The sequence below is a fragment of the Anomaloglossus baeobatrachus genome, chromosome 7 (genome assembly GCF_048569485.1).
Source record: "Anomaloglossus baeobatrachus isolate aAnoBae1 chromosome 7, aAnoBae1.hap1, whole genome shotgun sequence".
Lineage (NCBI taxonomy): Eukaryota > Metazoa > Chordata > Amphibia > Anura > Aromobatidae > Anomaloglossus > Anomaloglossus baeobatrachus.
The window spans coordinates 36,862,276-36,886,680 of record NC_134359.1 but is presented as its reverse complement, the minus strand read 5'-3'; the positions used below and the strand labels follow the sequence as shown (position 1 = coordinate 36,886,680).

The window sequence follows — 24,405 nt, the reverse complement described above, 5'->3', positions numbered from 1 at the left end:
CAATGATTGCACAGTGTCCGTGGCCTGAAGTACAGGCCTAGCTCTCAATGTGTCAAGAATTTGTGACATAGTGAGAGACATTCTGTCAGCAAAAGCTGCAAACTCAGTTCCTGTCACCTGGACAGCATTCACAGGTGGTACACCCTGGGTCACGTCCAGCAGAGGCCCCGACTGTGCAAGCGCCGCAGGGGCCGAGCACTGCACACAATGGGGGTCCGTGGAGCCTGCCGGTAGAAAAGTCCCACATGCGGTGCAGGAAGCATATAATGTCTGTGCCTTGGCACCCTTGCGTTTTACGGACGACATGTTGCTGGCTCTCTGCAATGTGAGAGAGTCTATAGCCAAAGGGCGACCAGCGCTATGCAATACAAAGTATTTGTATAAACAAAATACTAAGAATAATACTGGCACAAGAGGGGGCTTACCGCCCGCTGAATAGCGGGTAAGAGGCTGCAGATTCCCTGTCTGGGTCTCCCCGGCTCCCCTCTGCAGCTCAGCGTGTCAGCAGGAATGGCTGCCGGCGTCTGTGGAGAGGGGCGGTCCGTGGGAGTTCCCAAACAAAAGTGCGGGAACAGTGTCCCCTCTGTGCCGAATGTGAGGGCTGGAGTATGTAAAAACGACTCCAGCCCTCAGCGCTGATGCACTGGCCAGCGTCCCGCCCCTCTCCTGACTGGCAGGTCTGGGGGTGGGAACGAACGGAAGCAGGCCGCAAAAGCCGGGGACTCGAGTTATCAGCGCGGCCGCCGTAAAAGCGCGGGCCGCGCTGAAGTCCCCGGCGCACCACAAGTGTCAGCCGCGCCGCAGTCCCAGCGGCCGGCATGACCGTTCCTAGACGTGGCCAGCGTCCCGCCCCTCTCCTGACTGGCAGGTCCGGGGGCGGGAACGAACGGAAGCAGGCCGCAAAAGCCGGGGACTCGAGTTATCAGCGCGGCCGCCGTAAAAGCGCGGGCCGCGCTGAAGTCCCCGGCGCACCACAAGTGCCAGCCGCGCCGCAGTCCCAGCGGCCGGCGCGACCGTTTCCCGCTAGTGTGCCTGCTTCAGCGAAGCTGAATGAGGCCTGGCACAAGCGCCGTAGCGCTGATGTCCCCCGGCGCACTACAACACCCAGCAAGCTGCGGTGTGAGCGCCTGCACGGGGACACAGAGTACCTTGAGGATGCAGGGCCATGTCCCTGATGTACTCCGCTCCATCCAGCATCTTCTCCAGGGGCTGTAGATGGAGCACGGTCTCAGTGCCTGGAGACCGGTAAATCCCACTTCACCCAGAGCCCTGTAAAAAGGGATGGGGAAGGAATCAGCATGTGGGCTCCTGCCGCCGTACCCGCAATGGGTACCTCAACCTTACAAACACCTCCGACATACAGTGGGGTGAGAAGGGAGCCTGCTGGGGACACTATATGTGTCCTCTTTTCTTCCATCCGATATAGTCAGCAGCTGCTGCTGACTAAAAACAATGGAGCTATGCGTGCGTGTCTGACCTCCTTGCGCACAAAGCTAAAACTGAGGAATCTGTACTCCTACGGGAGGGTGTATAGCCAGAAGGGGAGGGGCCTTACACTTTTAAGTGTAGTTCTTTGTGCGGCCTCCAGAGGGCAGTAGCTATACACCCACTGTCTGGGTCTCCCAATTAGGAGCGAAAAAGAAAAAGTCACTGCGTGTGCGTCTCAGAAGGCAGTCAAAAAATCTGCGTTCTGAGACGCATTTTGCAGAACGCAACGTGCGCACATTCCTGGGGAGAATTAATGCGTTCTGGATGCTTTCTCTGCCATAGACAGAGTGGGAAAAGCATCCAGAACGCACATTTTTCACAGAACGCACCCACTCGGCTCTGCAGCATCCCCATAGACTTGCAGCAGAGCTGAGTAGGACCGCACTGTCACTGTCATGGCTGGCTGCGGACAGAGCCACGCGCGATCAGAATGAACTCGAATGAACTTCACCCGACTTTATTGTGATTGCGCGGCTCGTGCGTGTGCCGCGGCTTGATTTGCGGTCACACGTGAAGGACTCACCTGTGATCGCAAATCCCCTGAGTGACTGCAGTGAGCCGCGCAATCAGCTGTGCTTTCACTCAGGTTACTCGCGGCCACAGCAGCAGTCCTCCACCTGAGAGCAGTGGCCTCGAGTAAAGGCTACTTTACACACTGCGATATCGGTCCCGATATCGCTAGTGTGCGTACCCGCCCCCATCTGTTGCGCGACATGGGCATATCGCTGCCCGTGCCGCACAACATCGCCCAGAGCCGTCACACATACTTACCTGTCCGGCGACGTCGCTGTGACCGGCGAACCGCCTCCTTTCTAAGGGGGCGGTCCGTGCGGCGTCACAGCGACGTCACTGAACCGCCGCCCAATCGCAGCGGAGGGGCGGAGATGAGCGGGACGTAACATCCCGCCCACCTCCTTCCTTCCGCATAGCGGCCGGGAGGCAGGTAGGGAGACGTTCCTCGCTCCTGCGGCGTCACACGCAGCGATGTGTGATGCCGCAGGAACGAGGAACAACCTCGTTACTGCTGAAGTAACGATTTTTAGGAATTAGGACCCGTGTAGCCGATTAGCGATAAATCACGCTTTTGCGACGATTTTACATCGCTGAACGCTGTTACACAAAGCTATATCGCTAACGATTGCGGAAGTGCGTCACCAAAACCGTGACCCCAACGACAAAATTCGGGCGATATCGCAGTGTGTAAAGCCCGCTTAACCTCAGTGACAGCACAGCTGATCGCGCGACTCACTTCAGTTGCTGCATGGAGCTCACAGGAGTGGTGGTGTCCTACTGCCGCTCCTGTCAGATTCCGATGTAGCAGAGCTGGAAGGGTCGTGGGACCTTGCGTGGATTACGTCGGAACTGGAGGTGTTTTTGAGGGAGTTAATAAAGTGGTGAAAGAGGGTGTTTTTTTGTCTTTCATTACAAATAAAGGATTTTTTCAGGTGTGTGTGTTTATTTACTTTAACTTACAGGTTCATCATGGAAGGTATCTCGGGGAGACGCCTGCCATGATTAATCTAGGACTTAGTGGCAGCTATGGGCTGCTGCCATTAACTCATTACCCCGATTGCCACCGCATCAGGGCAATTCGGGATGAGTCGGTAAAGTCCCGGGACTGTTGTATCTAATGGATGCAGCAATTCCGGGTGGCTGCTGGCTTATATTGCTAGGCTGGGGGGCTCCCCATAGCGTGGAGCTTCCCATCCTGAGAATACCAGCCTTCAGCCGTGTGGCTTTACCCTGGCTGGTATCCAAATGGGGGGACCGCACGTCGTTTTTTTATTTTCTTTACTGCTCGATATAGACACGCCCACCGACGGCTGTGATTGGTTGCAGTGAGACAGCTGTCACTCAGCGTGGGGGCGTGTCTGACTGCAAACAATTATAGGCGCCGGTGGCCGGGGAAAGCAGGGAATACATGATGGATTAATGAGCGGCCGGCATTTTCAAAACAGAAGAAGCCGCTACAGTGAGTACGCCGTAAAGGGCCGCGCCGGTGATCGTGTATCGGTATGAGAGAGGGGGTAGGAGGGAGAGACTGACATGGACAGAGAGAGAGATAGAGACATAGAGAGAGAGACCGACCGACAGAGAGAGAATAGAGACATAGAGAGAGACCGACCGACAGAGAGAGAAAAACGAAAGAAGTGCCTTTGTTATGTTAAAAAAAACCATGTGGCTCGCAATAATAATGCAATGCAAGCGCACTGCTTCACATTTTGGCTGCGATTTTCTACAACTCATTGATTTCAATGAGTGTAGAACGCAGCCAAAATGGCAAAAACAACTGACATGACATGCTCTTTGAACGCATGGTTTTTGCCACAAAATATGCAAATTAAACGCAGCGTTTAGAAACGCAAAGTGCGGACAAGAAATTCACATTTGCCATAGACTTTGCTGTAAAATCAAAATGCAAGCCTTTTGGCATGAAAAAGGTGCTTCTCAAAATGGACCTAAAAAGCACCTGAAACGCAGGTGGAAACGCAAAGTGGGGCCCTAGCCTAATAGAACTATGCATCGCTCTTACCGAGAAGACTGGCCTTCACTCCATCCTCGTTTACTTTTCCAGTCTGCATATCTAGGAAGAAGAGGAAGACATTACATGTAAAATGGATCCAAGAAACACATGCAACAACCTCATCTTCTTAAGACGTGCACAACCATATCTTGTAAGGGTTTAAGCATAGACGACTACGGAGAGGAGAAAGTGGTTGCTAGCTTTGCCTACTGAAGAAGTGTAGATGTTATATTATATACTGGTAAAGCTATAGGACACTACTGGGTTATACCAGGGAGCGACGATTTGGCCAATGAGCAAAAGTCAAGTCATCAAATATAATATGCAGAAACGGTTTCTGCACTAGACTGTGTAATACCTTGTCACCAGATTTATAGGTCAGCTTCAGTCCTCCTCATGGAAACAATGGTAATGGGTGCACGCAGACAAGGAAAAAGGAGATCCAAACTGATGTCCAAGAAGTAGAAATCTGCAGCAGACTCCTGCCAGTATTCCAAAGGGCAGTTAAAAGTAGCGAGAAGAGAGCCGGGTGCAGGCCCCCTTATGGACGACAGCCATTTCGCACTTCCTTGTGCTTCAATGGGTCCAATGCAATTGTATTTTTTCTTTGATGAATTGTATCTTGTATGATACACTGTTTTCTTTTTTGTAATGCCTGCCCCTTTTGGGGTTGTAATTTATGCATACAGCTTGTTTTTAATTAGCGTTGGATGAGACCCGGGTGTTCCTCCTATTTAGAGGGTGAGGTCTCGACCATTGCATTGGACCCGTTGAAGCACAAATAAGGCTATGTGCCCACGTGTGCGTATTGCATGCAGTTACGCTGCGTTCTGCACCGCAGCGTAACTGCATGTGTCTTGCGTCCCCAGCACAATCTATGAAGATTGTGCATAATCCATGCCCACATTGCGTTTTAGAACGCAGCGATTTGCATGCTGCCAAATCACTGCGTTCTAAAAAGCAACATGTCACTTCTTTGGTGCGCTCTGCATGCTGTCTCCATTCTGTCTACAGGGAGAGGCGGCATCCAGAGCGCACTAATTCTGTAGTCACCGAAGCTTCAGAACAGAGCTTTTCAGCTGCGCTCTGAAGTGCACATGCAGTGACATTACGCTGCTGTGCAGAGCGCACACGTGGGCACATAGCCTAAGTGCGAAACGGCCGTCGTCCATAAGGGGGCCTGCACCCGACTCTCTCCCCGCTACTTTTAACTGCACTTTATAATGGAATAAAGCACTTTGGAATACTGGATGGTGTCTGCCGCAGATTTCTACTTCTTGGACATCAAAACGTCAATTCATGTTGAACACAAGGTGTACAAAAGAAGGGAATTTTGTTTACTTACCGTAAATTCCTTTTCTTCTAGCTCCAACTGGGAGACCCAGACAATTGGGTGTATAGCTTCTGCCTCCGGAGGCCACACAAAGTATTACACTTAAAAGTGTAACCCCTCCCCTCTGCCTATACACCCCCCCGTGCATCACGGGCTCCTCAGTTTTGGTGCAAAAGCAGGAAGGAGGAAACTTATAAATTGGTCTAAGGTAAATTCAATCCGAAGGATGTTCGGAGAACTGAAAACCATAAACCAAGAACAACTCAACATGAACAACATGTGTACACAAAAGAACAACAGCCCGAAGGGAACAGGGGCGGGTGCTGGGTCTCCCAATTGGAGCTAGAAGAAAAGGAATTTACGGTAAGTAAACAAAATTCCCTTCTTCTTTGTCGTCCATTGGGAGACCCAGACAATTGGGACGTCCAAAAGCAGTCCCTGGGTGGGTAAAAGAATACCTCGGTAGAAGAGCCGTAAAACGGACCCTTCCTACAGGTGGGCAACCGCCGCCTGAAGGACTCGCCTACCTAGGCTGGCATCTGCCGAAGCGTAGGTATGCACTTGATAGTGTTTCGTGAAAGTGTGCAGACTCGACCAGGTAGCCGCCTGACACACCTGCTGAGCCGTAGCCTGGTGCCGCAAAGCCCAGGACGCACCCACGGCTCTGGTAGAATGGGCCTTCAGCCCTGAAGGAACCGGAAGCCCAGAAGAACGGTAGGCTTCAAGAATTGGTTCCTTGATCCACCGAGCCAAGGTTGACTTGGAAGCCTGCGACCCTTTACGCTGGCCAGCGACAAGGACAAAGAGCGCATCTGAGCGGCGCAGGGGCGCCGTACGAGAAATGTAGTCTGAGTGCTCTCACCAGATCTAACAAGTGCAAATCCTTTTCACATTGGTTGGTGAACTGGGTGAGGACAAAAAGAAGGTAAGGAGATATCCTGATTGAGATGAAAAGGGGATACCACCTTCGGGAGAAATTCCGGAACCGGACGCAGAACCACCTTGTCCTGGTGAAACACCAGGAAGGGGGCTTTGCATGACAGCGCTGCTAGCTCAGACACTCTCCGAAGTGATGTGACTGCCACTAGGAAGACCACCTTCTGCGAAAGGCGTGAAAGAGAAATATCCCTCATTGGCTCGAAAGGTGGTTTCTGAAGAGCCGTTAGAACCCTGTTCAGATCCCAGGGTTCTAGCGGACGCTTGTAAGGAGGGACTATGTGGCAAACCCCCTGCAGGAACGTGCGTACCTGTGGAAGCCTGGCTAGACGCTTTTGAAAAAACACAGATAGCGCCGAGACTTGTCCCTTAACGGAGCCGAGAGACAAACCCTTTTCCATTCCGGATTGAAGGAAGGACAGAAAAGTGGGCAAGGCAAATGGCCAGGGAGTAAAACCCTGATCAGAGCACCAGGATAAGAAGATCCTCCACGTCCTGTGGTAGATCTTGGCGGACGTTGGTTTCCTGGCCTGTCTCATAGTGGCAATGACCTCTTGAGATAACCCTGAAGACGCTAGGATCCAGGACTCAATGGCCACACAGTCAGGTTGAGGGCCGCAGAATTCAGATGGAAAAATGGCCCTTGAGACAGCAAGTCTGGTCGGTCTGGTAGTGCCCACGGTTGGCCCACCGTGAGATGCCACAGATCCGGGTACCACGACCTCCTCGGCCAGTCTGGAGCGACGAGGATGGCGCGGCGGCAGTCGGACCTGATCTTGCGTAACACTCTGGGCAGCATCGCCAGAGGAGGAAATACATAAGGCAGTTGAAACTGCGACCAATCCTGAACTAATGCGTCTGCCGCCAGAGCTCTGTGATCTTGAGAACGTGCCATGAATGCCGGGACCTTGTTGTTGTGCCGGGACGCCATTAGGTCGACGTCCGGCTTCCCCCAGCGGCAACAGATCTCTTGAAACACGTCCGGGTGAAGAGACCATTCCCCTGCGTCCATGCCCTGGCGACTGAGAAAGTCTGCTTCCCAGTTTTCTACGCCCGGGATGTGAACTGCGGAGATGGTGGAGGCTGTGGCTTCCACCCACAGCAGAATCCGCCGAACTTCCTGGAAGTCTTGCCGACTGCGTGTGCCGCCTTGGTGGTTGATGTATGCCACCGCCGTGGCGTTGTCCGACTGAATTCGGATCTGCCTGCCTTCCAGCCACGGCTGGAACACCTTTAGGGCTAGATACACTGCCCTTATCTCCAGAACATTGATCTGAAGGGAGGACTCTGGCTGAGTCCAGGTACCCTGAGCCCTGTGGTGGAGAAAGACCGCTCCCCACCCTGACAGACTCGCGTCCGTCATGACCACAGCCCAGGATGGGGGCAGGAAGGATTTCCCCTTCGACAAAGAAGTGGGAAGAAGCCACCACTGAAGGGAGGCCTTGGCTGCCCGAGAAAGGGAGACGTTCCTGTCGAGGGACGTCAACTTCCTGTCCCATTTGCGGAGAATGTCCCATTGAAGTGGACGCAGATGAAACTGCGCAAAAGGAACTGCCTCCATTGCTGCCACCATCTTCCCTAGGAAGTGCATGAGGCGCCTCAAGGGGTGCGACTGGGCTCGAAGGAGAGATTGCACCCCTGTCTGTAGTGAACGCTGTTTGTCCAGCGGAAGCTTCACTATCGCTGAGAGAGTATGAAACTCCATGCCGAGATATGTCAGTGATTGGGCCGGTGTCAATTTTGACTTTGGGAAATTGATGATCCACCCGAATCTCTGGAGAGTCTCCAGAGCAATGTTCAGGCTGTGTTGGCATGCCACCCGAGAGGGGGCCTTGACAAGCAGATCGTCTAAGTAAGGGATCACCGAGTGTCCCTGAGAGTGTAGGACTGCTACCACTGTTGCCATGACCTTGGTGAAGACCCGTGGGGCTGTCGCCAGGCCGAAAGGCAGTGCCACGAACTGAAGGTGTTCGTCCCCGATGGCGAAACGCAGGAAGCGCTGATGCTCTGGTGCAATCGGCACGTGGAGATAAGCATCCCTGATGTCGATTGATGCTAGGAAGTCTCCTTGGGACATTGAGGCGATGACGGAGCGGAGAGATTCCATCCGGAACCGCCTGGTTTTCACGTGTCTGTTGAGCAGTTTTAGGTCCAGAACGGGACGGAAAGATCCGTCCTTTTTTGGCACCACAAACAAGTTGGAGTAAAAACCGTGGCCCCATTGCTGAAGGGGAACAGGGATCACCACTCCTTCTGCCTTCAGAGTGCACACCGCCTGAAGAAGAGCATCGGCTCGCTCGGGGGGTGGAGATGTTCTGAAGAAACGAGTCGGAGGACGAGAGCTGAACTCTATCCTGTAACCGTGAGACAGAATGTCTCTCACCCATCGGTCTTGGACATGTGGCAACCAGGCGTCGCAAAAGCGGGAGAGCCTGCCACCGACCAAGGATGCGGTTTGGGGAGGCCGAAAGTCATGAGGAGGCCGCTTTGGGAGCGGTTCCTCCGGCGTTCTTCTTAGGACGTGACTTAGACCGCCATGAATCGGAGTTCCTCTGACCCTTCTGTGGCCTGTTGGACGAGGAGAATTGAGATCTGGCTGAGGGCCGAAAGGACCGAAACCTCGATTGTACCTTCCGTTGTTGAGGTCTGTTTGGTTTGGACTGGGGTAAGGACGAGTCCTTTCCCTTGGATTGTTTAATGATTTCATCCAATCGCTCGCCAAACAGGCGGTCGCCAGAAAATGGCAACCCGGTTAAGAACTTTTTGGAAGCAGAGTCTGCCTTCCATTCACGTAGCCACATGGCCCTGCGGACTGCCACCGAATTGGCGGATGCTACCGCCGTACGGCTCGCAGAGTCCAGGACAGCATTCATGGCGTAGGACGCAAACGCCGACGCCTGAGAGGTTAAGGACACAACCTGCGGAGTAGAGGCACGTGTGACTGCATTAATCTCAGACTGACAAGCTGAGATAGCTTGGAGTGCCCATACGGCTGCGAATGCCGGAGCAAAGGACGCGCCGATAGCTTCATAGATGGATTTCATCAGGAGCTCTATCTGCCTGTCAGTGGCATCCTTGAGTGATGCACCGTCTGCCACTGCAACTATGGATCTAGCCGCCAGTCTAGAGACTGGAGGATCCACCTTGGGACACTGAGCCCAACCCTTGACTACGTCAGGGGGGAAGGGACAACGTGTGTCATTAAGGCGCTTAGTAAAGCGCTTATCTGGAAACGCTCGGTGTTTCTGGACTGTATCTCTGAAGTCGGAGTGATCAAGAAACGCACTCCGTGTACGTTTGGGAAACCTAAAATGGAATTTCTCCTGCTGAGAAGCTGACTCCTCAATCGGAGGAGCTGGAGGAGAAAGATCCAACACCTGATTGATTGACGCTATAAGGTCGTTTACTATGGCGTCCCCTTCAGGTGTATCAAGGTTGAGAGCGGCGTCAGGATCAGAGCCCTGATCTGCCACCTCCGCTTCATCCTCCAGAGAGTCCTCATGCTGAGACCCTGAACAGTGTGATGAAGTCGAGGGAATTTCCCAGCGAGCCCGCTTAGCCGGTCTGGGACTGCGGTCCGTGTCGGAGTCCTCACCGTGGGACCTATGAGTCGCCCCAGGAGCACTTTGCTGCTCCAACCGAGGGGGGCCTGGGGTCAATGATTGAACAGTGCCCGGGGCCTGTGTTACCGGTCTGGACTGCAAAGCTTCTAGTATCTTAGCAGACCATTTATCCATACTCTCAGACAGTTTGTCAGCAAATACTGCAAACTCTGTCCCTGTCACCTGGACAGTGGCAGCAGGTGGTTCCACCTGGGCCGAGGGTCCCACCAGTGGCAGAGGCTCCGGCTGAGTGAGTGTCACAGGGGCCGAACATTGCACACAATGAGGGTAGGTGGAACCTGCAGGTAGCATAGCCGCACATGAGGTACAGGTTGCAAAGTAAGTCTGTGCCTTGGCACCCTTGCTTTTTGCGGACGACATGCTGTTGTCTCCTCTTAGAGCAGTCAGAGAGGGTATATAGCCAAAAGCAAATAGTGCGGCCGTACAGAGTAAATGTATACAATATAAGCATATAAATATACACTTCGGCACCCAGGGGGGCCAGCACCTAGTAACAGGTGCGGCTTACCGACCGCCCGCAGCGGTTGTGTGACCACCAGATTCCCTGCCTGGGCCTCCCAGAGCTGTGGAGCTCGGTGTTGTCTCCCCTCTGAAGTTCTCCAGCGTCAGAAGTGCTGATAGGAATGGCTGCCAGTGTTCTGAGAGGAGGAGGGGGCCGTGGGCGTGCCTCAGAAAGTGCGGGAATCTGGTGCCCCACGGTGCTCAGTGAGGGGGGAGGAGGATACTAAGTATGCTCCAGCCCTCAGCGCTGACGTCCAGTGCAGCGTCCCGCCCTTACCCCTGACTGGCAGGCCCGGGGGCGGGAGTATGCGGTACTAGGCCGCAAAAGCCGGGGAGTAAAGTTATAAGCGCGGCCGGCAAACAAGCGCGGTCAGCGCGGTAGTCCCGGCGCACCAACACACCCAGCAGCTGCTGCAGCGTCCATAAGGGTATGTGCACACGTTGCTTTTTTTTCCGCGCGGAAAAAAACGCACCCTCTGGCAGAGGGGAGAATTGTAAACAATGCTTTTTGAGAAACAACGCATCGAAAACGCATGCGTTTTTCATGCGTTTTTCATGCGTTTTTCATGCGTTTTTCATGCGTTTTTCATGCGTTTTTTTAGGTGCGTTTTTTAAGACTTGTCAGTGATAATAAAGTTGGTTGAACACAGACCTTTGGAAAAAAAAACCTGTGATGTAATTTCCTTCTCCACATTCTGTTTGGATAAATGGGAGGGCTTGGAATGGAAGGAGCACCATTTGAATTTTGGAAAAGTTGAAATAAACTTCGCGCACCAAGCCCCTTAGGTACCTATACGTCAGAAAACCCCCACAAGTGACCCCATTTTGGAATCTGCACCCATCAAGGATTTTATTCAGGAGTATATTAAGCATTTTGAATCCACAGCTACTTCACCCAAAATGTTGCTGTAGCAACAATATTCTCACTTTTAGGCCCGCTTCACATGTCAGTGAAAAACACTGACGTTTTTCACTGGCGTGTAAAACACGCACATGTCCCTCCGTGTGCCGTGAATCACGGCACACGTGGGTTGTCTAAGTGCAATCCGGGCTCCGTTCTCCGTGGCCCGTGATTGCACTTAGAGATTAACTCACCTGCACCCGCTCCCGCTCTCCATGGTGCTGATCGCTCCCGCGGTGCAGCATCCGGCCGGCGCTGACCCCCGCAGCAGCTGCTTCCAGGTCGGCTGTGTCGTGCATCATGAATATGCGCGACAATAATGAGCCGGCACAGAAGGAACAGGGAGGACGGGCTGCAGAGGACATCGCTGGAGCCGGGTGAGTTAAAATGTTTTTTATTTTAAAAGCACGTTTTTTTCTGGCACGTGTTTCACGGATCACACCACTGCGTGGTCCGTGGGACATCAGTGATGCCAGAAAAAAATGGACATGTCTCCGTGCGGCAATCACGCACACGCGGGTACGCCGCACGGAGACACGTGCAGTGAAAAATCACTGACGTGTGAGCAGACCCATTCATTATAATGGGTCTGCGTATGTCAGTGATCCTGGTACGTTTAAAAAAAAGCACAAACGTCCCAGAATCACTGACGTGTGAAAGGGGCCTAAGGCTATGTGGCCATGATCCAGCGACGCGGCGTCTAGTACACAGTGCCAGCCTTCCTGCAGCTGCCCATGCCCACGATTTGGGTTCAGGCTACTGTGGAGCTCTATGCTACCTGCAGAGAACACTCTCGTCTCCGCAGCATAAATTGACATGCTGAGGCTCGGGAAGCCACGCTACCGGTCAGTTTATGCTGCGGAGAAAAGAAGCACAGTGGGCATGGGATCTCCAAAAATCCTTCCACTGTGCTTCTACTGCACAACGCAGCGTTATGGACGCAGGGAAAACACTCAGCGCCCATAACGCTGCAAACCCTGATTGTGGACACACAGCCTAAAAAGCGTCAATGGATGAAGGGATGTCAAATATATAGAACGTCCTACCCCCGCCTGCATATTCTAAGCTGGCACCTTTAGTACCTTTCATGTGGCACTAAAGGGTGCCTAGCTTAGTATTTATCCAATAAAAAAAAAAAATGAAAAAAAATGGCGTGGGGTCCCCCCTATTTTTGATAGCCAGTCAGGGTAAAGCAGACAGCTGTAGCCTGCAAACCACAGCTGGCAGCTTCATCTTGGCTGGTGATCAATTTGGAGGGCTCCCCATGGTTTTTTTTTTTTATTTTTAAATAAAGAATAAAAAAAAAAAATAACGTGGGGTCCCCCCAAATTAGATCACCAGCCAAGGTGAAGCTGACAGCTGGGGTCTGGTATTCTCAGGGTGGGAAGAGCCATGGTTATTGGACTCTTCCCAGCCTAAAAATAGCAGGCCGCAGCTGCCCCAGAAGTGGCGCATCCATTAGATGCGCCAATCCTGGCGCTTCGCCCCAACTCATCCCGCGCCCTGGTGCGTTGGCTAACGGGGTAATAAATGGGGTTGATACCAGATGTGTAATGTCACCTGGCATCAAGCCCAGCAATTAGTGATGTCACGGCGTCTATCAGACACCCGACATAACTAATTGACAGTAAACAAAAGCAAAAAAAGACAACAAAAAATGTTTTATTAGAAAAAACACTCCCCAAATCATTCCCTTGTTCTCCAATTTAATAAAAAAAAATGGGTCCGCAGAAATCCATATGGATGTCCCACGTCGCCTCTGGACCTTCTAGAATATGGGGGCACGCTCAGGAAACGTATCCCCCATTTTCTAGGAGGGCAGACCCTCCATTTGAGGAGAGTGGGTGCAAAAATCTGCACCCACTCTCCCCGGGTCACAGCTGCAGAGTGCCGAGCAGCCAGCACAGCTCACACTGAACACTGTGCTGGCTGTCAGCTGCTCTGCACATGTGACCGGCCGGCGTCTGCTGTGAAGGAGGAGGGGGCCGCGGGGGATCAGCGCTGCGACCGGACAGGTATGTATGACACCGGGGGGAATAGGGGGTGAACGGGCAGGGCCTGGGGAACAGTTTTCTGTCGCATGTGTTATTGCACATGCGACAGAAATCATAGGAGCAGGGCGGCCGGTGCGCTACTGTGCGCGCGGCCATGTTGGATTTTCGGGAGGGGGGTCGGGGGTCGGGGCGGGCACTTTGGCGACACCGGGGGCTTTGCCAGGAAGTGAGGTCAACAGGAAGCCTCTTGACCTCACTTCCAGGTAAATGCCTGCGTTCTGGCGTGCCGACAAAGGCCGCGGACCGCAACAAAAAAGCAGGTCCATGCGTTGTGGCTGCGTTCTGACCCCACATCATTGATTTCAATGGGGGAGAGAACGCAGCCACAACGCACAAAAGAAGTGACATGCTGCTTTTCTTTCCGCACCGATTTTTGGCATCCAAAACGCTGCGGAAAGAAACGCAGCATGTGCACTGATTTTTCAGCTTTCCCATACACTTTGCTGGGAAAGCTGAACGCATGCAATTTGCCACTGAAACGCTGCGGTTCAAAACGCAGCGTTTCCGCGGTAAAAAACGCATCGTGTGCACACAGCCTAACACAGGCGCTCTATGCGCCGTCCCCAAGGGGACACAGAGTACCTCAGAGGAGCAGGGCCTGTCCCTGACGATACCCGGTCTCCTGTCCAGCAGATTCCCCCAGGGGCTGCGGAGGGAGCACGGTCCCAGTGCCTGGTGACCGGTTAGGATCCCACTTCACCCAGAGCCCCTAAGGGATGGGGAAGGAAAACAGCATGTGGCTCCTGCCTATGTACCCGCAATGGGTACCTCAACCTTAACAGCACCGCCGACCAGAGTGGGGTGAGAAGGGAGCATGCCGGGGGCCCTGTTATGGGCCCTCTTTTCTTCCAACCGATATAGTCAGCAGCTGCTGCTGACTAAATTGTGGAGCTTGCGTGCATGTGTGCCTCCTTCGCACAAAGCATAAAAACTGAGGAGCCCGTGATGCACGGGGGGGTGTATAGGCAGAGGGGAGGGGTTTACACTTTTAAGTGTAATACTTTGTGTGACCTCCGGAGGCAGAAGCTATACACCCAATTGTCTGGGTCTCCCAATGGAGCGACAAAGAAAAAGCATAAGAGCTTGTAAATCCACCCGACCACGGCCATTAAGCGACTACTAACCAGCTATACGCGAGACAATTGGCGCTTGTTCTTACAGTCCTTCAGGAATCCCTTACGTACAATCGTTATGTACGCCTAGAATGCCATCGCTAATCGACAGCACATCTCACATTTACTCAGGAAAATGCGCTGCCAAGAACAATGACTTAAGTGCCAGTATAGACAATCCAATCACCAAACGAGCATTTTGCTCATTTGTCGGTTGAGTTGGTAAACAGGCGTTGTAAGCAACGTTCATTCACTATTATAAGCCAGTCATATGGGCCTTAAGTTGTGCAGATTGCTCAGTGGTTAGCACTGCAGTTTTGGAGCTCTGGGGTCCTGGATTCAAATCCCACCAAGGACACCATCTGCAAGGAGTTTGTATGTTCTCCCTGTGTTTGCGTGGGTTTCCTCCGGGTTCTCTGGTTTCCTCCCACATTCCAAAGACTGATAGTGAATTTACATTGTGAGCCCCAATGGGGACAGAGTTGCTGATGTATGTAAAGCGCTGTGGAACTAATGATGCTATAGAACTGAATAAATATTATTATTATTATATTGACCCTACTGTTGTGTATTCGACTCTGTACACACAAGTATCGTACCAGTCCTTCTATTATTTTATATATTATTATTCATTGCTGATATAGCGGCATCATAATCCGTAGCGCTATGTAGACATCATCATCACTGCCCCATTGGAGCTCACAATCTACATTCCCTATCAGTCTTTGGAGGAAACTGGAGAACCCGAAGTAAACCCACGCAAACACGGGGAGAACATACAAACTCCTTGGGGTTTGAACCCAGGACCCCAGCGCTGCAAAGCTCTAACCACTGAGAAAGCAATGATATGATATAATAGACTCAAAAGAGGATTGTTAATGTTCACAGACATTTAATTTCTTGCCATTTTTTTTCCCTCAAAACCACATGCTGCTTTACTCAGTACAATGATGTTATTCCAATCTTCATGGATGGATAGAGTCAGCCAGAGCTTGTTAAAACAATCACTTTTGCAATTTACTGCCTATTAAAATTTGCAGCCGTTCTTTAGATATGCCAACTTTTCTTTCCTTATAAATACAATATTCACGTGTGGTGGCCCTTGATGAAGGTTCACGAAACGCACGTCGGGCTTTGACCAGTGACTACTTGTTCCTGCCTATCATCGGGAGGGTTCTTTGCCGTGCGTCCCTAAGGTAAATACCATTGGAAAACTGAGATATTGTACTGCTTGAGATAGGGACCTGCGGCAGTTTCTGTGGATAATCCCCCGACCATAAGTGGGATATTATTGGAATTTGGATCCGTGGGAGGTGGGCCTATGAGTGCCTCTATTCTTCCTGTATTCTATGGTCTTTTACACTCCCTCTGATCTCCCTGATAATGAATATTATTGTAGCCATCTGGTCTCCACCTTGTTGAGATTTACTACCTCCTTGTCATTTCCCCTTTTACCGCACTACAATCTATAGAGTCTTTTCTCTAATTTATGTTTGTCTTATGTATATTTAATAAAATGAAAGGATTTTTACACTCCGTTGTGTGTTTCACACGTTTGTATATTTTCTTTCCTTATAGACCGTCATCTAGGAGACCGACCACCGCTGCTGTCTCACATGTAAGCACTGGGCTGAAGCTGGCCGTGATTAGAAGGTAACCGCACGCCGCAGCAATCCTGGTCAATTTGAAAGAAGCACTTACAAGCTCAATGGAAAAAGGGCTTGTACGCACTGAGCATGCTCAGCTGTCCAACAGCAGTGGTCGGTCCCCAAGGCAACAAACCTGAAAAATACTGAAATAAAAGAAAAAAAAAGTGACATATGGAATATACATATCTGCACTGATTACCTTGTATGACAATGTATAACACGACAAAGAGGAGAGCGAGGATGCTGACGATCACGAGACAGCAGACCATGGACAGCAGTCTGGCCGGCCACCTCTTTCCTCTTTTGGAGGTCACCACTTGTGTCTTCACCGCCCCGTTTTGTCCGGGCTGCTCACTTTCTCCGTAAAGTAGCGAATTCTCATCGAGGCTGATTGTTTTGGTGGCAGAAGTCTCAAATAAGTCATTTTCCAAGTTTCTCACCACCAGCTCCTCCTGTGCGCTTCCCTGCTCGACGCGGCTTTGAACGCTATGAGATGTGGCCGAGGCCGACGTAACAGGGCGACGGACGCTCCGTGTCCTCCTGGCACTAGTGACGTATGAGACATCCATCCAGGAACCTATAAATACAGAAGATCCGTAAACCCCGGTCACCATGTATAGCACAACATCCCCCACACTGGATACCGGCCTCCTAAACAAGCGCTCAGGGCCACCACCGATCAGCGCAGACCCATCCACCTGCAGAAATCGGATGTGTCAGTCATAAGAAATCATATGAAAATCAGGCTGCAAGTGCACTACTAGCCTCATATCCATATGGTTTCTACATCTTAAAAAAAGGCATTGTCTTTGGGAGAGAAGTATCTATGCAGTCATACTGCTACATCTATATGTAAAAACGCACGGATAAGTGATGAGCGGGCACTACCATGCTCGGGTGCTCGTAACTAGTGATGAGCGGGCACTACCATGCTCGGGTGCTCGTAACTAGTGATGAGCGGGCACTACCATGCTCGGGTGCTCGTAACTAGTGATGAGCGGGCACTACCATGCTCGGGTGCTCCTAACTAGTGATGAGCGGGCACTGCCATGCTCGGGTGCTCGTAACTAGTGATGAGCGGGCACTACCATGCTCGGGTGCTCAGTACTGGTAACTAATGATGAGCGGGCACTACCATGCTCGGGTGCTCAGTACTGGTAACTAATGATGAGCGGGCACTACCATGCTCGAGTGCTCAGTACTGGTAACTAATGATGAGCGGGCACTACCATGCTCGGGTGCTCAGTACTGGTAACTAATGATGAGCGGGCACTACCATGCTCAGGTGCTCAGTACTGGTAACTAATGATGAGCGGGCACTACCATGCTCGGGTGCTCAGTACTCGTAACTAATGATGAGTGAGCACTACCATGCTCGGGTGCTCAGTACTGGTAACTAGTGATGAGTGGGCACTACCATGCTCGGGTGCTCAGTACTGGTAACTAGTGATGAGTGGGCACTACCATGCTCGGGTGCTCAGTACTGGTAACTAATGATGAGCGGGCACTACCATGCTCGAGTGCTCAGTACTCGTAACTAGTGATGAGCGGGCACTACCATGCTCGGGTGCTCTGTACTGGTAACTAGTGATGAGTGAGCACTACCATGCTCGGGTGCTCAGTACTGGTAACTAGTGATGAGTGGGCACTACCATGCTCGGGTGCTCAGTACTGGTAACTAATGATGAGCGGGCACTACCATGCTCGGGTGCTCAGTACTCGTAACTAGTGATGAGTGAACACTACCATGCTCGGGTGCTCAGTACTGGTAACTAGTGATGAGTGGGCACTACCCTGCTCGGGTGCTCAGTACTGGTAACTAGTGATGAGCGGACACTACCATGCTCAGGTGCTCAGTACTGGTAACTAATGATGAGCGGGCACTACCATGCTCGGGTGCTCAGTACTCGTAACTAGTGATGAGTGAACACTACCATGCTCGGATGCTCGGTACTAATCACTATTTATAAGCCAAAACCAGGACCATACCAGAGGAATAGAAACTCGTGCACCACTTCTGCGTCTGTCCGCTGTTGTCATTCCCGACTCTCACGGGGTCACAACTACAGCCACGATCCCGGTCTTGTTTTAAAGGTGTAATGAACATGTAGCTCAGGTGGAAATAAAACTTCTTAGCCTGTTTTCACACTTGCGTTGTTTTGCATCTGTCACAATAAGTTGTGTGACTGATGCAACGGATGTGTTGCGGATAGTGGCACAACTGATGTGACTGATGCTGCAAAAAAACAGTTCCATTGGTTGTTTGTTTTTCACTGTTTTACCGGCGGCCGCTGGGCGATCAGCTGATCATTCACAGAAGCCACTGGAACTGAATTTACAGTCATCATGGTTTTTTTCTGTGCGCATGCTCACAGTAAAAAAACGATCCGCCGCACACAAAAAAACGTTACCTTCAGCGTTGCTCCCGCCTGACGGTCAGTAGGTAAACGACTGATCTGTCACGCGGCGCAGGGCCATCAGTCACAATCCCTCGCTAATAGAAGTCTATGGGGAAAAAACGTATTCCTGCAAAATATTTTGCAGGATACCGTAATTCCTCAAGACGACAGATTGTGACGGATGCAAAATAACGGAAGTGTGAAAGCAGCCTTAGGCCGAATTCCGGCGTTTGAATATGGCCGTCGTGTCCTGACCAACCACAGGTCTCATGAATAAAACCGAGCCGTCTCATATCTGCCTATACCTGTTAGTTCAGGTCAGGAGTCCTAGAAACGTTCCGGCCATCGCAGTCTGTGCTCAGACTATGAAATATGGACGTGTGCAACCGGCCTGAGGGGGGGGTGACGCCATTGTACGTCGGGTAGCACAGTTACCAGGACAACCGAAACGTGCATGGGTCCCATTTTTAGAATAGGTTCTATTCATGATACCTAGCGGATGTTGAGCGGTTACCATGCCAGTGGTTGAATTGGTCACAGTAGTGATGGCTGAACAACTCCCTTGATTTACCAGAAACCTGTCGGACCCTTCATATGTCGATGGGACCCACCCAAAACAAGACAGATATCACTCGTTGCTATGGTTACATGTCATCATGGCGCCCATATATTCTGGAAGTGAAATAAGTGAACCCCGAGACAAGAGGATGTAGGTCTCTGGGGTCAGGATCTTACACTCTTACGTATGCGGCTTGCTATATGACAAAGTGATGGATTGTGCGCTGACTTCTGGCTCTAAAGCTTGTTGCTTTTATGTGCTGTTGGAAACATTATCTGAAAAAATATATATATATATCCCATAGAAAAAAAAAACTGTCATTTTGTGTTCATCCAGGGTTTATAGGGATTTATTATCAGTGTATCCCTCCGCAGTTTAAGAACTTTATTTTCCCAACCCAATTACTGCGCATGCGCGGGGTGACTTTTCACAGTCGAATCCTTCCGCCAGTCAGCGGCTGAGCGGGAGTCTGTCATGTATCAGACCTTCTGGAGCGAACGGTTCCCGGGTGTCAGTAAATATAAGTAACGCCGTACAATACGGTTGTCTGTTTTCGCTGTGAAACGTGACTAGTTCCAGGCGGCGTCCTGGCAGAGCACTACTGCTGCCGCCTGTCTGTACGGATGACGCCGAGCTCAGTGTAGGCCGCCATTAGTGACCGGGCCAGGTCTTGGCGGAAGAGACCGTGCAGTTTTACTACCGATACCTTAGAACTTGCTCCCAGGCAGCAGCGCAGTAAACACTCATATAAAATCCCGCTCCTGAAGCCAGGCTGTGTACACCTTCTAGGACGAACACCTATCAGCCAATCAGCGAGCGCTTCTTAGCCAGGCTGAGCAAGAGGCGCTCTCATTGGTTAAGAATGTCGCTTTGCCCTCTTCGCCCCTCCTGTCTCCGTGCCGGCGTGATTACGTCATCCAACGTTAGTCCCATGCTTGGGACCAATCGGAATTGCGCTTGCTGAGAGGCGGCAGGGGCCGGAGAGGAGACATCATGGTGAGTCCGGTCTGTGTGCAGCACGGGGGGCTGCTGTGTCCCCGGCGATCAGGCGCCTCTAATATGTGTGGGAGGGGGCGCCGTGCAGATGTGTGGCCTAAGCAGTGGTACAGGCAGGCCTCAATGCTGTGAGACTGTACGTCCCAACGTGCTCTGGTCATGTGTTCTGCCTATTGTATGATGTGGGTCAGCTCTGTAAGCTAGAGGACTGGCCACAGCTGAGGCTTTGCTGCAGTGTGTGACCCAGAGGACTGGCCACAGCTGAGGCTTTGCTGCAGTGTGTGACCCAGAGGACTGGCCACAGCTGAGGCTTTGCTGCAGTGTGTGACCCAGAGGACTGGCCACAGCTGAGGCTTTGCCGCAGTGTGTGACCCAGAGGACTGGCCACAGCTGAGGCTTTGCCGCAGTGTGTGACCCAGAGGACTGGCCACAGCTGAGGCTTTGCCGCGGTGTGTGACCCAGAGGACTGGCCACGGCTGAGGCTTTGCCGCGGTGTGTGACCCAGAGGACTGGCCACGGCTGAGGCTTTGCCGCGGTGTGTGACCCAGAGGACTGGCCACGGCTGAGGCTTTGCCGCGGTGTGTGACCCAGAGGACTGGCCACGGCTGAGGCTTTGCCGCGGTGTGTGACCCAGAGGACTGGCCACGGCTGAGGCTTTGCCGCGGTGTGTGACCCAGAGGACTGGCCACGGCTGAGGCTTTGCCGCGGTGTGTGACCCAGAGGACTGGCCACGGCTGAGGCTTTGCCGCGGTGTGTGACCCAGAGGACTGGCCACGGCTGAGGCTTTGCCGCGGTGTGTGACCCAGAGGACTGGCCACGGCTGAGGCTTTGCCGCGGTGTGTGACCCAGAGGACTGGCCACGGCTGAGGCTTTGCCGCGGTGTGTGACCCAGAGGACTGGCCACGGCTGAGGCTTTGCCGCGGTGTGTGACCCAGAGGACTGGCCACGGCTGAGGCTTTGCCGCGGTGTGTGACCCAGAGGACTGGCCACGGCTGAGGCTTTGCCGCGGTGTGTGACCCAGAGGACTGGCCACGGCTGAGGCTTTGCCGCGGTGTGTGACCCAGAGGACTGGCCACGGCTGAGGCTTTGCCGCGGTGTGTGACCCAGAGGACTGGCCACGGCTGAGGCTTTGCCGCGGTGTGTGACCCAGAGGACTGGCCACGGCTGAGGCTTTGCCGCGGTGTGTGACCCAGAGGACTGGCCACGGCTGAGGCTTTGCCGCGGTGTGTGACCCAGAGGACTGGCCACGGCTGAGGCTTTGCCGCGGTGTGTGACCCAGAGGACTGGCCACGGCTGAGGCTTTGCCGCGGTGTGTGACCCAGAGGACTGGCCACGGCTGAGGCTTTGCCGCGGTGTGTGACCCAGAGGACTGGCCACGGCTGAGGCTTTGCCGCGGTGTGTGACCCAGAGGACTGGCCACGGCTGAGGCTTTGCCGCGGTGTGTGACCCAGAGGACTGGCCACGGCTGAGGCTTTGCCGCGGTGTGTGACCCAGAGGACTGGCCACGGCTGAGGCTTTGCCGCGGTGTGTGACCCAGAGGACTGGCCACGGCTGAGGCTTTGCCGCGGTGTGTGCTACAAATATGTATCCTCAGTGTAGAATGGAGACTGGAGACAATCGCGTCATGTCTGTACAAGTGGGAAGGTTTCATTGGCAGGAAGGAAAGATCCTGCAGATTATACCTTAGTGGATGGATCAATTTTGTGAAAAATGCAGAACTGTTCATTAGGAAGGGGTTAAAGCCCCGTCACACACAACAAGATCGCTAATGAGATCGTTGTTGCGTCACCGTTTTCGTGACGCAGCAGTGATCTCGTTATGTGTGACACCTACCAGCGATCAGGCCCCTGCTGTGAGGTCGCCGGTCGTTGCTGAATGGTTGGGACCATTTTCTTTAAAGGCGATGTCCTGCTGGGCAGGACACATCGCTGTGTTTGACACTGTGTGACAGGGTCTCGATGACAGCAGAGATTGTTATACAGGTCGCTACTGCGACCTGTATCATTACTGAGTCGTTGCTAATGTCTGACTGTGTGACCTCTCACCAGCGACCTCCCAGCGACTCACCAGCGATCCTTATCAGGTCGCATCGTTTTCGGGATCGCAGGTGACGGGGGCTAAACTGCCCTTTAAAAGTCAACAAAACCTATTGCCACGTATGGGGCACTCGACTGCAGGTTTGGTCCCCTTGAATGGAGCAGGGGGTCTGTTTCCTGGTGGTCAGTGGAGGTCAGACTCCAGTGATATAGGATTTGGTCTAAATACTGAAGGGGCCATCCCCCGCTCATAGTGCCCACACAGGAGACATCACTATTGCTCTATCCACAGCCACTTCTCATGTAGCCTGTACATGGACAAAAGGGGTCCAGCTCCACGAAGAAATGTAACTTCTTTATTAATCATTTTACAAATGAAACCCTCAGTCCGCTATAGCACTGCACGACCTTCTCTACCCTCACCTACTGTATCCCCACCCATCCCTTGTAGACTGTGAGCCCTCGCAGGCAGGGTCCTATCTCCTCCTGTCCCAGTCTGTGCCTTGTATTGTTTGATTATTGTACTTGTCCCTACTATGTATACCCCTTTCACTTGTAAATTGCTATGGAATAAATGGCGTGAGAATAAATAATAGAGGTGCCCCAATACTACAAGATGTAATAAAGCGATATAGAAAGGTTATTCATTTAACAAAGCAGGAAGTTTTCCTTGTAAAACAGTGGACATTCTATATAGGGTGGTATATGCCAAAAACGCAGAGGAGGAGACGTGTGCATCCTCAAGATATAAATACAGTTCAGGCAAATGGTGAATACATGCAAATTACTAAAGTGCATAGGTATCAGATAAAGGGACCACAAGAACGGTGCAAAATACTGACCTGTAACAATATAGTAAACTACCTGTAATATGTGTCCCAAGATACCAAACCATCCTAACTGCAGATGGACACAGCCCAGGGACCTGTACAGCAGGTATCGGGTAGAAAGCAGGACTGATGTAATATCACAGAAGGACCAATAAATGGGCGAGTCAGCGCAAATTGGTGTCAATGAAAATAAATGGGCCTCACTCTTGGACCAAGAAGATCCTCCATCTCTTTAAGCTTTGTGTACACTATTTCCCATCTAGTTGGGCTATGGTAATGACTATTTATTTTTTTTTTTCCCATGATTGAAAAATCTGACTGCACCCTGTGAGTTAAGGTCCAGTCACACTAAGCAACTTACCAGCGATCCCAACAACGATAGGGATCGCTGGTAAGTTGCTAGGAGGTTGCTGGTGAGCTGTCACACTGCGACGCTCCAGCGATCCCACCAGCAACCTGACCTGGCAGGGATCGCTGGAGCGTGGCTACACGAGTTGCTGGTGAGCTCACCAGCAACCAGTGACCAGCCCCCAGTCTCCTAGTTACAGCACACATCAGGTTAATTAACCCGATGTGTGCTGCAGCTAAATGTGCACAGAGCAGGGAGCAGCGCACACTGCTTAGTGCTGGCTCCTTGCTCTCCTAGTTACAGCACACATCAGGTTAATTGCCTGATGTGTGCTGCAGCTAAATGTGCACAGAGCAGGGAGCAGCGCACACTGCTTAGTGCTGGCTCCTTGCTCTCCTAGTTACAGCACACATCGGGTTAATTACCTGATGTGTGCAGCTAGCTACATGTGCACAGAGCAGGAGCCGGCACTGGCAGTGAGAGCGGGGGAGGCTGGTATCAAAGGTAAATATCGGGTAACCAAGGACAGGGCTTCTTGGTTACCCGATGTTTACATTAGTTACCAGCCTCAGCAGAAGCTGGCTCCCTGCTCACTGCACATTAGTTGTTGCTGTCTCGCTGTCACACACAGCGATCTGTGCTTCACAGCAGGACAGCAACAACTAAAAAATGGCCCAGGACATTCAGCAACAACCAACGACCTCACAGCAGGGGCCAGGTTGTTGCTGGATGTCACACACAGCAACATCGCTAGCAACGTCACAAAAGTTGTTCGTTACCAGCGATGTTGCTAGCGATGTTGCTTAGTGTGACGGGGCCTTTAGGCTAGGTTCACATTTCCGTTATCTATGATCAGTCACAATCCGCCGCTCTGATAAACAACGCAAGCCGTTTGGCGTAGACTTGTATGAGCGGCGGATTGTGACTGATGCCCTTGCGTTGCATCCGCCGCCCGACTGATCAGTTGCGGAACGACTGACCGTCGGGCGGCAGGAACGCAGCATGTAACGTTTTTTGAGCAGCGGAATCCTTATGTTTTCACAGCACATGCTCAGATCTTGTGTTTAATCATTCATTCAAATGAATGTCTCTCTCTCGGCAACCGGAAGATCAGC

The 24,405-nt window shown here is 52.1% G+C and overlaps 2 protein-coding genes across 4 annotated transcripts in view; one reads left to right on the top strand and one right to left on the bottom strand.

The window, feature by feature from the left end:
- ARL6IP6 (ARF like GTPase 6 interacting protein 6) overlaps window positions 1-19,878 on the bottom strand; it is a 48,175-nt gene extending 28,297 nt beyond the window's left edge. Inside the window, exons 1-3 of the mRNA XM_075318817.1 lie at window positions 19,786-19,878; window positions 16,321-16,698; window positions 4,022-4,072 (exon numbers count right to left, since the gene is read on the bottom strand). Of these exons, the coding sequence (XP_075174932.1) occupies window positions 4,022-4,072; window positions 16,321-16,690 (421 nt within the window). The 5' untranslated portion in view covers window positions 16,691-16,698; window positions 19,786-19,878. The remainder of the gene's footprint in view (window positions 1-4,021; window positions 4,073-16,320; window positions 16,699-19,785) is intronic.
- Window positions 19,879-20,018: 140 nt separating this feature from the next.
- PRPF40A (pre-mRNA processing factor 40A) overlaps window positions 20,019-24,405 on the top strand; it is a 149,393-nt gene continuing 145,006 nt past the window's right edge. For all 3 annotated transcript variants that reach the window (XM_075317223.1, XM_075317224.1, XM_075317222.1), the window contains exon 1: window positions 20,019-20,075. In XM_075317223.1, coding sequence (XP_075173338.1) covers window positions 20,073-20,075 — 3 coding nt within the window. In that variant the 5' untranslated portion in view covers window positions 20,019-20,072. The remainder of the gene's footprint in view (window positions 20,076-24,405) is intronic.